The sequence below is a fragment of the Scleropages formosus genome, chromosome 11, assembly GCF_900964775.1.
Source record: "Scleropages formosus chromosome 11, fSclFor1.1, whole genome shotgun sequence".
NCBI lineage: Eukaryota > Metazoa > Chordata > Actinopteri > Osteoglossiformes > Osteoglossidae > Scleropages > Scleropages formosus.
The window spans coordinates 11,306,326-11,321,857 of NC_041816.1; the positions used below are offsets into that span (position 1 = coordinate 11,306,326).

At 40.1% G+C, this 15,532-nt stretch overlaps 1 protein-coding gene across 9 annotated transcripts in view; it reads right to left on the reverse strand.

The window, feature by feature from the left end:
* The window catches only part of LOC108941116 (probable phospholipid-transporting ATPase IM), a 35,265-nt gene that overhangs the window by 7,184 nt on the left and 12,549 nt on the right, over positions 1-15,532 (reverse strand). For 8 of the 9 annotated variants that reach the window (XM_018763659.1, XM_018763662.1, XM_018763660.1 and 5 more), the window contains 17 exons: positions 14,816-14,874; positions 9,993-10,106; positions 9,662-9,760; positions 9,064-9,125; positions 8,612-8,684; positions 8,192-8,262; positions 7,960-8,042; positions 6,344-6,502; positions 5,824-5,912; positions 5,042-5,238; positions 3,904-4,112; positions 3,697-3,740; positions 3,179-3,344; positions 2,548-2,736; positions 2,205-2,320; positions 940-1,104; positions 734-845 (listed from right to left, as the gene is read on the reverse strand). In XM_018763659.1, coding sequence (XP_018619175.1) covers positions 734-845; positions 940-1,104; positions 2,205-2,320; positions 2,548-2,736; positions 3,179-3,344; positions 3,697-3,740; positions 3,904-4,112; positions 5,042-5,238; positions 5,824-5,912; positions 6,344-6,502; positions 7,960-8,042; positions 8,192-8,262; positions 8,612-8,684; positions 9,064-9,125; positions 9,662-9,760; positions 9,993-10,106; positions 14,816-14,874 — 2,007 coding nt within the window. Of the gene's footprint in view, positions 1-733; positions 846-939; positions 1,105-2,204; positions 2,321-2,547; positions 2,737-3,178; positions 3,345-3,696; positions 3,741-3,903; positions 4,113-5,041; positions 5,239-5,823; positions 5,913-6,343; positions 6,503-7,959; positions 8,043-8,191; positions 8,263-8,611; positions 8,685-9,063; positions 9,126-9,661; positions 9,761-9,992; positions 10,107-14,815; positions 14,875-15,532 lie in introns of those variants that run through there. The other variant, XM_018763663.1, reaches the window with a different exon arrangement.

Consider the following 15,532-nt stretch of genomic DNA (forward strand, 5'->3'; position numbering starts at 1 on the left):
CATGACTCTCCCACCACACTGAAGCCATAACTTGATCCCGCAGATACATCCCGTATCTCACAACACACGTTACACAACTCCTGGTGCAGGCTATGGTGATCTCCCACCTGGACTACTGCAGATCCCTCATACCTGGTCCTCTGGCACCTGCCATCAAGTCTCTCCAGTTGAGCCAATATTCTATGTCATGTTCTATTTGACCTGCCAATGCATTCATTCCCATGTATTTCCCCTCCTTATCTCACTCAAAGGATCTGCCCACTGGTAATTAGTTGTTACTTCCTACACACTTGCAAGACCACTTCAGTTCTCCATCTCTGGCTGCTTGATGGTCTTATATTTGAGAGATCCAAATTGAAAAGTCTTTAGGATCACTGTTTTGGCCTAGACGTGACTGAATGAGATCCCTCTCTCCCTCAGAGATACTGAATCCATTTCAACATTTAAGAAGGGTCTCAAAACACACTTCACTTGGACATACTTCTCTGCTAACTTCCTAAATGTTCTACGAACTAACATCACATCATCTGTCACTATGTATCCCTTATCAGATCTGAGGAGCTACTCGGTACAAAGTATGCCAGCAAAAATAGCTGTACTGGAAAAACTGTTTTGAGAATCACAGGACACTTACAGTATGACTGTTTGGAGACAAGCATCTACTAAATTAAAAAATGTAAGCTGCATTAGGTAAAATTATGGGATAAAAAAAATAATAAAAGATTCCAGTTACCTAATTTGTCTCCAGTGAGAACCCAGATCTTAATGCTGGACAGAGTTAAACAAGCAATGGTCTCAGCCACACCTTCCTGCAGCTTGTCTTCTATGGCTGTTGCTCCTAACAACTTAAAGAGATAAAAAAAAAATCAATTTTCATTGAGTAGTCCTGGAAAACAAGGTCTCTTAGTGTACTTATACATAGTGCTGCTCAATACTCACCATCATGTCCTGCTCAATTTCCTCATACAGTGAGGCCAGGAGCTCCTCTCTATTCTCTAGTGTGGTGCTGGCTATATGAAGCCTTTTCATCCAATCTGCAAAGTACTCCTCATCTAGGTCCTTGTAGGCAAGAGCTAATGTTCTCAGGCCCTCTCCAGCAAATTCCTGTGACAAGGAAAGTTGAAACACAATTTACTACACAAAATTTCATTGTATTGCATACAATGACAATAAACTATCTCATCTTATAATTACTCTAGAAGATTCTAGTAGTCTAAAGTAAGAGCGGATGGTAATTATGAGGAGAAAAATCAAGGAGCATAAATGCCACTCCTGCCATGTAACGCAAATGTTTATATGTATCTCAAAAAAAAAAAAAACTACTAGGAAGGTGATAGGGATTGGCGATATTCTGGTAAAGTTCTATGCAGCTACTTGTGTGATGAACGTTGGTGCATATGGTGAAGGAAACTAACTGTACTTAAGAGTCACACATTTGCAGCTATGTCTCTTTCTCTTAAGGTAATGCACAAATTGTATTTTCTATGAGATGTACATCACTTTGGAGAAAAGCATCTGCTAAATGAATAAAGGGAAATATAAATGTAAATAAATGTGCAGAAAATGTGTGATAGATGCGTATCTCTCTTCATGTACGTCATTCAGAAAACAGATGCCTCAGCTGTCATCACTAATGGATGAACACCAAATTTATCCTCAAGAGTTAAGGTCCTTTTGTTGTAACAATAAATGCATCCTGCACAATGGCATGAATGCAAGTATGTTTAATTTTTACCAGAGACTAAGGAGAAACAGCCATTAAGTGGCTAATAATAATGAACATATTACTAGCACCCAATGAATCTAGAAACCTTTACAACAGTTTACCAGATAAAAATTAAATTAAAATGAATTTAACATATCCATGATGGCATACTGCATAAACTAAGCTGTTAAATCTCTTAACGTACCACCAACAACACATTTGGAAATACAATGCCAAAACCTTTGGCAACACACAGGCAAAATTAAAACACCTTTCAGTGCCACTGGATCAACTGTGAAAATATAGTGCATAATCTTGTAACTAGTTCATTTACAGCCATATTTCTTTCACTGATGATCATACTAATATACCAGTTCTGGTATGGGTAACAATGACAAAATTCTTTCAGCAAGTCAAAGAGTCTGACTATGTTAGCTACCACATTCCAATATTTTTAAATGACCCACAGAATGAGAAGCAGTCAGGTTGTGCAACCTACATTGAGATGTTCTGAGGTAGTGTACATGAGGTCATCATTGGTTGGATCCAGTCTGTCAAACAGAATGGTATCTGCTCCCTTTGAGTAGAGCTTGATTTGTCCCACTGGGTTTCTCACTAAGTGAAGCAGGAAAAAAAAAATTACCTTCACAAAATTAGTACCTAGAGGTTGGAGACTTTCAAAACGTAAAGATGAAGGACTTTGCAACACACAGTTGTTGGTAAAAGCATGTTCAAACATATTATCAAACACTGATTCCTTTCACAATCTGCAGGTGATTCTCTTGTGTTTCATCTTTCTGTAAATTTTCTCAAGTAAACAACACTAGCTGTGCAGGACTGACCAATGACGCTCATTCTCTTGCGCACATTGTTGAAGTCCAAGATGGCCAGAAGCTGGTAAGTGACATGCTTCCCCATTTCATACAGAGTTATGGTCTCCGGGGTCCGAGCTCTGAAGACAAATCCAAAGTTGCGCGCAGCAGTGACCAGCGCACCCTCATCTGGTGACTGTGCCTGATACACCAGCTCCCCTGGAAAGGACAAAAGGCCCACACTGCCGCAAGAGAAGCAGCTGCACAACTAATGCCTCCACATGAGCCACTACAAAAGCACTGTTTTAAAGAAATACCCACTGACCCTGTACCCCACACATCAGTTATTTTCAGAGGGATATATTGGCAACCACATATCTATTAATCTCAACCATGAATCTTCCCAGATAGAATGCTGTTAAACCTAGCATGTATATAATCTATAGTATGTAATATACATAATTTATAGACCCTAGCTGGAGAAAAGAAGGAAGGGGAACTATAATGCCTCAAACAAAGTTTCTTGAGCAGTTCTCCAAACCACATGTTATTTTTAACCACAGCTGACATTTGACACTAGAGTATCTTAAACACTAAATTCCAGTATCCTGAAGATTCACCCGATATCACTATATGATGCATGTCCTTCCATGATGCTCACCTTCGTTCTTCTCTTCAGACATAACAGTGTGACAGAGGGCCAGCAGCCTGAAGAACTCCTCTACCATAGGGTCTCCTAGCTTGATGGCCTCCACTAGACTGTGGTCATAGAAGTGGAACTTCTTGTCTCTTAGGGGATTGAAGGAGAAGTCCACACATGGAGTTTTCTGCAGTTGTGTTAAAAAGACCAAGTCAGGCATTTCTACTATGTCTTTCAAGAAGAGTTGACACTACAGCTTTAACAGCATATAATTGCATCTTGCAGTCTGTCTGTATAAACAAAAAATGTTCAGAGACATACAAGTTGGTTATAATAAAATTAAATGTTAAAACACTGCCACAATTAAAAAAAAAAAAAAAAACTATTATTGACAGCAAATCCTTCACATTTACCAAGCCTGACTGACTGTAGTTTCCTTTTTTAAAAAAAATTTACTATTCACATCAGCAGGACGATCAGTCACCTAGGCCTACCTCCTACCAAAAGGTTCAACGCAAAGACAATGACATTCATCGTACCTCTGAGATTTCCACCTTGTGCCCAAATTCATCATAAACATCACCTTAATGGAAAAAGCATAAATTGTAAAGTGTTGTGAGACACAGCATTTGTTCAAAATAAAAATGGAATCCAGTGTATAGTACAGCATAGGGGTGATTCATTTAGGATTAATTTCATAAATCTTATTCTGAGCTTTTCAGTTGTGAGATGTCCAAGCTGCATACCATAGGTCTTTCCATTGATGGAGCACTTGTTGAAGACCATGATGTTTTGGGTAAGGGTGCCAGTCTTGTCAGAGAATATGTATTCCACTTGACCCAACTCCTCATTCAATGTAGTAGTGCGAGCCTCTGCCGGCATGTCCCTCTGGCCATAGTACATCTTCCTGTCCCAGTTGATGAAATAGCTGTGGCCGAGGCGGATAACCTCCACACTTTCATGGGAACAAGACAACATGGAAAGAAAAAAAGTGCACAGCTGAGTATCAAATAACCCACCAAAATTACCAGGCTGAACATTTCCATTCCTATAAGATATCTGCCCTTTACTAATAGACAGCTAATCGTGCAGAAGCTGACTCAAGTGAAAAATAGAGTGTTTACTGTTTCAGCCCAAACACAGTGCTCACTTGAAAATGCAAATTAATTTCTTGATACCCACACAAACATCAGATTTGAGCATTTGCTTGGCAAGCACTTGATGCTCACTTAGCAATGCAAATGAATTACTGGATATACACAATACATTCAAGCATTCACAAAAGAGCAATGATGTTCTGGAGTACTTCACAGAATTAAAACTGTGCTCAGCGCTGCGAGCTAGAACACTCCTGTACATAGACAACCTTGCAAATTCTAAATGCCATCAAATGAAAATTTACATAAGGAACTAATGGTTACCTAAGCATTCCAGCAAATACCAGATAAATACAGTATACTAAAAAACACTGCCAGCTATGATGCTTATTTCAGCCCTTTACCTCCTCAATTTACTGCAAGGAGGCTATATTCTTTAACATTGCAACAAATACACAGAAGCTCTGACCTGTTACATTTATTCATTTAGCTTACACTTTTCTCCAAAGCAACTTACAATTATTTAACCATTTATACAGCTGGGTAATTTTACTGGAGCAATTTAGGTTAAGTACCTTGCTCAAGGGTACTACAGCCAGAGGCGGAAACTGAACCTGACCCTTTGGGTCAAAAGGCAGTAGCTCTAACCACTACGCTACCCGCTGTCCCCAAAGCTAAAGTTAAATATAAAATGACCCTGACCCAAAAGAAGGATATAACTAGATCATATGCTGTGGCATATTAACAATCCTCATGCAGCTCATTTTGTTGTACTTTTTATTCTTACCTGACATAAAGAGAAATAGGGACAACTGTGTTGAGGATGATAATGTAAGACCAGAAGGTCAGAAATCCAGAGAAGACAGAATTGCTCAGCACATCTTCCCAAACCAGGTAATCCCGGAAGTTCTTGCCCACCTTCTCCTCCCAGATGGAGTTTCCAATGGCAAGGATAATCCCCATGCACAGGAGAAAGCCAAAGATCTTACAAGAAAAAAAATAACCTGTTAACAGCAAGTCCATCTGCTCATATATTCTCTTTTTCACAGAATGCTCTGGACTTTATCACTCATCAGTAAGAAAAAGAGCGAGGTGAGAAGATACAGAGCTATAAAACAAAGAACACATCGCTAGTATGTGAGCTACACAGAACCCATGCCCAAACTCTGTGCCTTCCCCTCAACAACACTAATCATGAAATGCAAGACACTATTCCCTAGACCGGGTGCGGTGGCGCAGTGGGTTGGGCCACAGTCCTGCTCTCTGGTGGGTCTGGGGTTCGAGTCCCACTTGGGGTGCCTTGCGGCAGACTGGCGTCCTGTCCTGGGTGTGTCCCCTTCCCCCTCCGGCCTTATGCCCTGTGTTACCGGGTAGGCTCCGGTTCCCTGTGACCCCGTATGGGACAAGCGGTTCTGAAAATGTGTGTGTGTATTCCCTAGACTGCAGAAACAGATGTAAAGTGCTTGCATTGTCAATTACCCTTGATAAGCCTGGCCATGCAGGGGCATGTTAATTACATTAGTAATCACACAGGGTGGACTGAAAGCAGCAGGAAGGCGAATAACTCACCCACAAAACTAAAGTGTTCATCAGTCTTTCGATGCTGGTTCTTTTAAACGCTGTCCGCCCACAATTCTGCATTAGCTTAGTTTGTGGCCCTTGTGGAGAGAACAAGCAAACAGACATCTGGTCTACTTCTGTTCGACAATGATTTAAATTTTAATAGTGCATTTAAAGGACATCAAATGTTAAACTACAAATTCAAATTTGAATATAAGCAAATATGTATAGTATCAATCAAAAGACTGAGTGCACTTGCTGGATTTTTTTCCTCATGACAGTTATCAAGTTTTAACAGGAAATCAGCTGCTGTATTTTTTCAGCTCTTCTGAGTAATTCACAGAGATATGGGTCACCTGTGGGTTGCTTTGCTATGACTCATTTGTCCAGATCACCTTATACAGATGTTGCCAGGTTAACCAGCTCCACTCAAATTTTGGGCTGGTATGGTACATAAATTAGAAACATCCTCTAAATTAGATTAAAAGTAGCTTAATCACACTCAACACTCACAGAACATTGTCAATACCTGCAAAAATAACCATTCCGAAGCACCACTCAGTGTTCCTGAGCACACAGCCCCGTAGCAGCAGCTTCTCATTGTCCAAAGGATACCTGCTGTCTTTCCAGTACAGAGTGCCCACAAAGCGGTCAAGCTTGTTGTTGGGCGGCTCGCACACAACCTCCCCTGAGGAATACACAAACATTTACTTCCTGGAGCTGGATCACGCTGGGAAACCAGAGAAAGTAAGTGAATACAGAACACTTAGGGACCTGCCACAAACCCCATTTGATCTATTCGCCTCCTTTGAAAAGTACCATCCTAAAATGTACAACTGCAGAACTGCCTATAAGAGCCATTCTAAGGCAAATGGCAGTGAGCAAGTGTTTTCAAGGGCTCTAGTACTTGTATTTAACATCAAGAAAAGTACCACTAGTACATGCAGTGGGAGCACTTTTACAAAGGCTACATAGTGCATGTAACCACAATGTACCACTGAATTCACTGTGGCATCACAACAACTTTCCCCTCTTTACCAGGGTAGGGATTCATATTAGCTGTCGTACTGTATTTTGGCTAATCATTCCATAGGTGCCTCATAGTGAAATCTGCAGCATGGAATGGTCTGGACTGTAGTAGCAGGTTTCGCTTGCATTTATGGGGCAGCTGGTAGCATAGTCGTTACAGCAGCTGTGTTTGGGCCCAAAGGTCACAGGTTGGAATCCTACCTCCAGCCTTTAGAAAAATTACCCAGCTATATAAATGGGTAAAGTGGGGGTGCGGTGGCGCAGTGGGTTGGACTGGGTCCTGCCCTCTGGTGGGTCTGGGGTTCGAGTCCCGCTTGGGGTGCCTTGTGGCGGACTGGCGTCCCGTCCTGGGTGTGTCCCCTCCCCCTCCGGCCTTACGCCCTGAGTTGCCGGGTAGGCTCCGGTTCCCCGCGACCCCGTATGGGACAGGCGGTTCGGATAAATGGGTAAATAACTGTAAGTAGCTTAACACTGCAAGTCACTTTGGAGAAAAGTGTCATCTAAATGAGTAAATGTGATGAGGAATGTACACACCGTAACCTCTATACTTTCTACAGACACAGGTGGGAACATCTGCAAAATTAAACCACCACTTCCTTTCATTGTGGTACATGAAAAATGGTGTAAATCTGTCCGAAGATCCAGTAATTTCATTACTCTGTTTCAACTTGCTTTATCCGCATGTTTTCCCTTAGCAAATCTGCCAGAGTTCTAAAATATTATGATGATGAACAACACACACGTATCATTATCTGAGGAAATATGAATCTTCATCACAGAGACACAGGAATAGGCACTTATGTTGAGATGCTCTATCACAGCTGCTCAGACTGTCACTTCCCAGAGCGAGCTCCTCGGGCCTAAGTGGCAGTAACAAAGCAATCCGTACGAATGCTTAGCAGGTGTGAACAATTTCTCTGCTCCCATCTCAAACTGAACTGACAACAGGCCAGAGCGCTAACCAAATTACAGGTATTCTTCTACAACGCCAAAATCTGCCTGTTGTAAATGTAAGCAATTCCACAAGAATAATTGAAACCGAATACTTGCTTGAATTTACGCTAACATTTTGAGCCCTGACTACACTATACAGTATGAAAGGAAAAAGTGATTCACCATCAAAATCAGCCAACTTGCTCATATCCATTCCCAGCTCTGAAGTCACTGTTAAAGCTTGACGCACTTTCAAGTTAGTCTCCCTGGTGAGGGAAATTATAAATCAAAATCAATGTCAGTACAAAGTAAGAACATATCAATAGTTGTCACAGCACTAGCCAATAGCATTTTATAGCAGAGTACCAGAACACATAACGCCTTTCGGTTCAGTGCAGTACAGATTATTTCTTACCCATCCAGCTCAGCAGTCTCAACGTAACAGAGTCCATAGGGCTCACTGCTGGACAGGAGAAGGAGGTCAGCCTGCCAAAGATTTGACGTTCAGTAAAGATGTGCATGTATACATTTGAAGCAAAGCTCCCTGAAATTTCAAAAACAAATTAAACATACTGTAGATATGTACATATTTTGCTGGCGAAAAAAACGATTCTTGGCTTCATATACTCCATTACTACATCAAAAGAAAAAAGGCATGCCTTTAATGAAATACAATTAAAAGCCTTGTCATGCAACGAGCACCTTGATGCAGTAACGATTTCTGCATCAATATGGTTCTTTTCCAAGAGCACTCAAAAACAGCCTTATAAAAAAAAAAAACTTGTAGGTGAAGTAGTAAGCATATCAAAACATTCTTCCAACAATGGTGACTTACAGCAACAAACTGATTATTCTCCAGTTTAATGATGTCTCCTACACGGACGTTCATCCACTTTTCATTCTGCAGCCTAGAACACAGTACATTACCTTTTAACATAACGTTTATACATATTACACAAAAAGAGCTGGTGGGGAATCATCAAAAACTTCCCAAAAATGGTTTGCTCCACACATAAGCAATGTAACCAACCAAACACTGGGTACTGACCACTTTGAGTTATGTTTTACATTTAGCAGATACCTTTGCCTATTTATAAAATATATCAAACAGGCAGACAGGTATGTTAAACATGGAGGTACACAAGGGATATTACATACGTCCCATGTAATCTGTGCCGTCATTCTGATTACTAATCACTCCTAAAACACCATCGTTTTCATTCTAGCCTGAGGCCTATAAACAGTGACTGAGTATAGCAAAAAAAATTAAACTGCCGATAAACTTACTTTCCATTGATGAGTACCTGAGACTGGCGACTGTTGACTTGTTGATCACTTTTATGGCGAAACTGAAAGCCAGAAAGTCCATTCAGTATCAGTATAGGTAAATAAGACAAGTGAACAAGAAAAAGCATTTAACTTGTAATGTTGCTAATTATACTGAAGTTAGATCTTAAATTTCCAACGGCCAACATTATTTCTTTGAGTTTAATCAATTGTACACTTGATATATCCCCTGTACAGTTTAAACACAAAAAGATTAAATAAACTACTTGAAACTTCTACTTGAATCTAGATAAAGTAACTGAGAATTCTTGGCACTATAATGGTTTTTCAGATACTCACAAACAACGTATCACATGCAGCCAATTTAATGCAATGGCTGCATAAATAATAAAAATGAATACACAAAGTATTCAACAGCTCCTTTGCAACAGTATTTAAACATTTTACAAAAAAAATCTAACTCCAAAAGAGGTCCCTCAACTATTCCCATCTATCCATTATTAAACAGCATGCGCCAACATATGTAGGGCATTAATGTCAAGAACGAGAGCATGGCTGTGTGACATTGTGGTCGACACCTAAATGGAACGGTACCTACATAATCATCTGTGGCATCCTTAACAGCTGTGATGGTCAGCACTAACACCAAAGGCACAATGGTGGTGAACCAGGACAGAGAGGAGATTTGGGGAATCAGCTACAGACACAAGCAAAAAATAGTCTTAGAACTTTGTTGAAAAAGCTACGGACAAACTTAGGTCTTTAGTCTAACATATGTATGGCACACGAGGATAACGACATAATGAGTAGCAATCACAGATCACAAAACTGACTCAGATCTGACACCCAAAAGATACATATAAAATTGAAGATGTTTGTGATTTTTGCAGTGTCCAACAAACCATGAATTTTATTCAGACTAAACTCACCTGTAATATAAGCAGGAATAAGAAGTAAGCATTAGCAACACGCTGGAACTGTTCAAAGAGGTTAATAGGCAGGAATGTGAAAATGTTGTACTTCGATGTTCTGATGCGATTATCCTGAAATAAAGAGGAAAAAAAACGATAAAAACTTTATCTTAAAATTTACAAAGCTTTCACACACATACATACATCATCATCATCATCAGAAACCGCTTCTCCCATATACAGGGACTTCGCCAAACCCGCTAAATACAAATTAATAATAAATAAGTCACTTTGGAGAAAAGATTATTGTAAATTAATAAATGTAAAGTATTTAGGTGGCGAGACAGAGGGAGAAGGGGAGAGACAGAAATAGGTATTATATGAAGTTATATGGATACAAATACAGGTATTACATGAAACTCAAATGCTCAAAATTCAAATGGGAATAACATGGGGGAGGCTAGCATGCTGTTTTTAAGAATTTTTGAAGGAACGTCCTTGGTTTTTTGTTATTTACAAAAATTTGGATACTAGAGAACAGTATGAGGGAAGGAACCGGTAATATGATGACCTAGATTTCTGAAATTCACCATGGGTTTTTGGTTTTCCACCTCAACTATACAACGCAATAGGAGTTGAAAGTTCTTTAGAAAATATCAAATTAGCTTCAGTTATTCATTTTAAAGACAATTTTTATTTTTTCTATTCTTAAAATCCCACAGTGGCTCTACCATTGTTTTGCTATATGTACTTAGAAATGTCAACAAAAAAAAACCACCTGACAGCCCTGTGACAAGAAACAAAATATTCTAGAGTTTGTCATAAAATATAATTTCATAATTAGCACCTTTACCACAGTGTATGAAGAACATTAATTAATTAGATACATTTTGTGTCAGATCTTTGACAATATTTTGGTATGAATCATTGACCAAAATTTATTTTTACTGCAAAAAGCTGTATTTCACCAAATATTAACAGTTTATATTACTAAAACTTTATTATGCATAATAGTAGACAGCTGAATAATCTTAGGAAGACTAAAAAATTAACGGTGTTAAATATAAAGTAAATCCGCCATTGACGGTCTCAAGCCCGGCTGAGAAAGGAGGAGGGTTTGGCGTGAGGTTAGCTACCCCACACCGTAAAAACCTCGCCAGCTACAGAAACGCCAACAAGGAAACTTCATGACATCTCAGCTCTTAGGGACAGCTGGAGAACCCTTGTTGGCCCCTTGTGCCCCAAGAGGGGTGGAAGGCATAAGAAGAAATACAGCATAAAGTAACTGCCCAAACAGTTCTTGTCAGTTTTGGAAAGCTTCATTGGCAGGATGTGGTGCTGTGGTTGGAGCAACACATTCACGTTTTCAGAATTGTCGGTTCAAAGGTGATTCCTGCTGGGCCCCTGAGCATGCCAGAAACGAATAACACAGGCATGTTTTGAAGGTGTCAAGTCAATCAAAGGAACTTCAACTCTCACCGCAGATACAGTTGAATAAATCTGTAGTTTTAATTAGCTATGGATTTAGGCTAAGAAATTAAGCAACAATAGTTGTGAAGGCCAATAGCTGAACAAAGAGCTGTGACTGAATCTGGTAACCATGACAACAATGCTACCAAGAAAAACAATTTTTCTTTTCTGTAGTCAAGGCAAAATACATTTACATCTATTCATTTAGCGGATGCTTTTCTGCAAAGCTCCGTACATCCAAAATTACAATGTCAGGCAAACCACACAGTGTACAAACATACAAATATCCCTCATGTTCATTATTTAGGTCCTCCTCTTCAAACTGCTAGACTCTGTAAAATCTCATGCAAACTCAACTCTGTATAAAGCAAAAGAGAAAATACTTTTGTTGAAGCATCTCATAAGCATAATCATTCTTTTTCCCACATCCAGGTGAAACGATGATACAAAATTAATGAAAATGTGTTAGGTCCAGAAATATCTCTGCCAGTACCTTCACAACGTCATATATAATTACTATTTTTATTACTGCTACTCGGGTGTGCAGCAGGTCCTGCTCTCTGGTGGGTCTGGGGTTCGAGCCTTGCTTGGAGTGCCTTGTGATGGACCGGTTCGCCGCAATAAGCGGTTTCAGCGTGTGTGTGTGTGTGATTACTGCAACTTCTTAGACAACACTTTTATTCAGGATGATTTACAGTTTTGCCAATTTACCAGCTTTATACAGAATGTACTCAATTGTATTTAACAGTACAACAGCAGATTCCCTCCTGCAAAGTGAACTCAGCCTTTTGGTTGCCAAGACATGAAACCCTTCCTTTAGAACCTGCTCAATTTCTTGAGCAACTGAGCTCCACCAGTGCTCACCAACAGCTCAGAACCAGTGTGAAGAAACTGAAAACACTGCCTTCTGTTTTTGCAGGGACACATTCTGCTGAAGCTATAAGGAAAATTCAGTGAACACTGACCGGCCAATAGCATAAAAAGAGAAAACCTCTTATGACCCACCATACACAACACAAAAAACTGTTTGTTTAGAACCTTTTGCAACAATCAGAATCTCACAATACCGCAGACACATCATGACCAGCCTCTGCAATGCAGGTATTGCTCAAGGTGAATGTCACTTAGAAACCCTGATGTTGAGAAGTTGGCAATGACAGCACATCCAGGGCGAGTGTAGGTGTACTGCTACTTCTGTTTCCACTGGGGTTACTTGTGACTTTCCATTCACTCACAGGAGTCCCAGTATTGCTCATCAGTTTGGATGAAAGCTTAATTACCAAAAATTTTAGCTAATATATGTCTTATTTTATCATTCACTCAGTCATTCACTATCATCACAACACAACAAAACACAGTGCTGCTTGAAAGCATGTCAAACCCATGTTTCCTTTAGTTGGACCACAGAATTGTTATTTAGTCAGAAGCAGTCTTGGTCACCTGATGTAACAGGTGTGCAATGAGCAATTCAATATGCTGGTTTAGAGGAAATCATGTACGTAAGTAGAAAAACACAAGCAGTGCGGGAGCAACAGTAAGTGAAGCCCAAGTTGCACTGGTTAATACAAGGAGGTAAGTAGAATCGGGTGTGTAAATCATAATCATTTTTCCATTCTCATTTTATTGCATTCATCATTTTATTTTAAGATTTAGATTTTATTAGTTTATTTGAGGGGGTGTGGTGGTGCAGTGGTGCAGTGGGTTAGACTGGGTCCTGCTCTCCAGTGGGTCTGGGGTTCGAGTCCTGCTTGGGGTGCCTTGCGATGGACTGGTGTCCCATCCTGGGTGTGTCCCCTCCCCCTCCAGCCTTACACCCTGAGTTGCTGGGTTAGGCTCCAGCTCCCTGCGATCCCATATGGGACAAGCGGTTCAGACAGTGTATGTGTATGTGTGTGTGTGTGTGTGTGTGGTTAATTTGAGTATTTTATAAAGAATAACAACCATCCCCATAGGGTTCACATACTTTCAAGCAGCACTGTATTATCCAAATATGATCATTTTCAGTATTTAAATCAATTTCTGAGACAGATCTGCAGCTTCTCATATTTTACAGTTTTTACTCGCTTTGCCCCTGTCTTAATTAAACTGTGAAAATCGATTAGATTTTTTTCAATTATTATTTCTCAGTGGGTTGAACCACAGTCCTGCTCTCCGGGGGGTCTGGGGTTCGAGTCCCGCTTGGGGTGCCTTGCGATGGACTGGCGTCCCGTCCTGGGTGTGTCCCCTCCCCCCCTGGCCTTACGCCCTGTGTTACCGGGTAGGCTCCGGTTCCCCGTGACCCCGTATGGGACAAGCGGTTCTGAAAATGTGTGTGTGTGTGTGTATTTCTTAAAACATTTTACTCCTAGTTATCCATATGTCTGTCCGTACATTCAACCTTAGTTTCCATTCCACTTTAGTAACTTCTAATTCTGTAGTCAGTGCTTGTGCCCATGATACTGGGAAATTTTGTAATAACCAGCAATAAGGGGCAGCACAGTGGTATAGCCATAGCGCTGCTGTCTCACAATGCGTGGGTGGTGCGAGAAAATGTGGGTTTGATCCCTGTTCAGTCTGTGTAGAGTTTGCATGTTCTCCCTGTGTTTGTGTGGGTTTCCTGGTGAGTGCTCTGGTTTCCTCCCCCAGTCCAAAGACATGTTGTTCAGGTTCCCCCATAGTGTGGGAGTGACATAAAGAGAGTGTGTTCCACTGGTTTATGGATGAGTGACCCAGTGTAAGTAGTGTATCTAGCAGTTTAAGTCACCTTGGTGAATAAGGTGTGTGGGCTGATAACACTACAGAGTAGCTGTTGTAAGTTGCTTTGGAGAAAAGTGTCTGCCAAGTGAATAAATGTAAATGACACATTCAATGATCTAAATCCACCTCCAGCACATCACACTGGTGGTTACGGTTCATTACTATGGAACTTCAAGTCACAATCATAAGACAACTTGGGGTCAGACAGAACTCTGAGTGTAAGGATTCATCTTATATTTAGCCTTCAATTGTTTATTTAAATAAATATACACTGGCATTTCAGAAAGTTTAGTCGTTGGTTCAACAGCTCCTCAAAACCATTTTGCCACATAATGAGATTCAGCACAAAGTCTAAAGACAAAGAAGGAATAGAAATATTACTACTATTGTCAAAGAAAACATAGCTCATCTACAGGAATTTAACTGGCAAAATGTTTTCAGGCCCTTAACTAATTTCAGAAGGCCGGTGTATTTTGAAATCAATTCTGAGTACAGGAACGCTCGATTTTACATCAATATATTTCCACACAATTACATTCAAACAGTAATTTTACCATATACAGTAAACGATCACAGCATTTTTTTTAAACAACCCTGAATTATCTCTAGGAATAGGGAACAAACAGGGTACTTACAGCGTATGGAAACTTCTCATTGTAATCACGGTCACTAGCTTTCACACGGCGCTCCTCTTCTGAAAGGAAACAACAGTTACGTAACAAAAGTGAATTTACTGGCAAGAAGAAAACGGTAGAACTTTTAAGAACACATGGTTAACCATGGATGTCTAAAAAGTCTGTTTAACTAAAAAAAAGGAACTCATGCATCAATCCCTTGTGGACAAAGAACTGCTGACTACATTAGTCAAAATATAGCACACGAACTCCATGGAACATGGTTGGTATATGTAAGAGTACTGATTTTAATAAAACTTTAAAGAAACAGCAAGGTCAAACAAAAAGTATCTGGTCCCCAAATCATAATAACTTCAAATAATTCATATATTGTAACTGCTTATGTAGTCATTTCACCATTTTACTGTTTCCAGACAAAAAACATTAGATAGATATGGTGTCTGCTGAACACAAGAAATTACACAGGATATTTTTAAAATACAGTACAGTATTTTTATATAGTACTGTGCAAAAGTTTTAGGCACTTGGGGAAAAAAGCTATAAAGTGAGAATGCTTCCAAAAATAATGCTCTTAATTAATAAACTTCCTACAAAGCTTAGTAACCATCCATCATCAACAAATGCTTGTCCCGAGCGGGGTTGCGGTGGGCTTGGCTGAGTCCCACTCTCTGGTGGGACTGGGGTTCGAGTCCTGCTTGGGGTGCCTTGTGATGGACT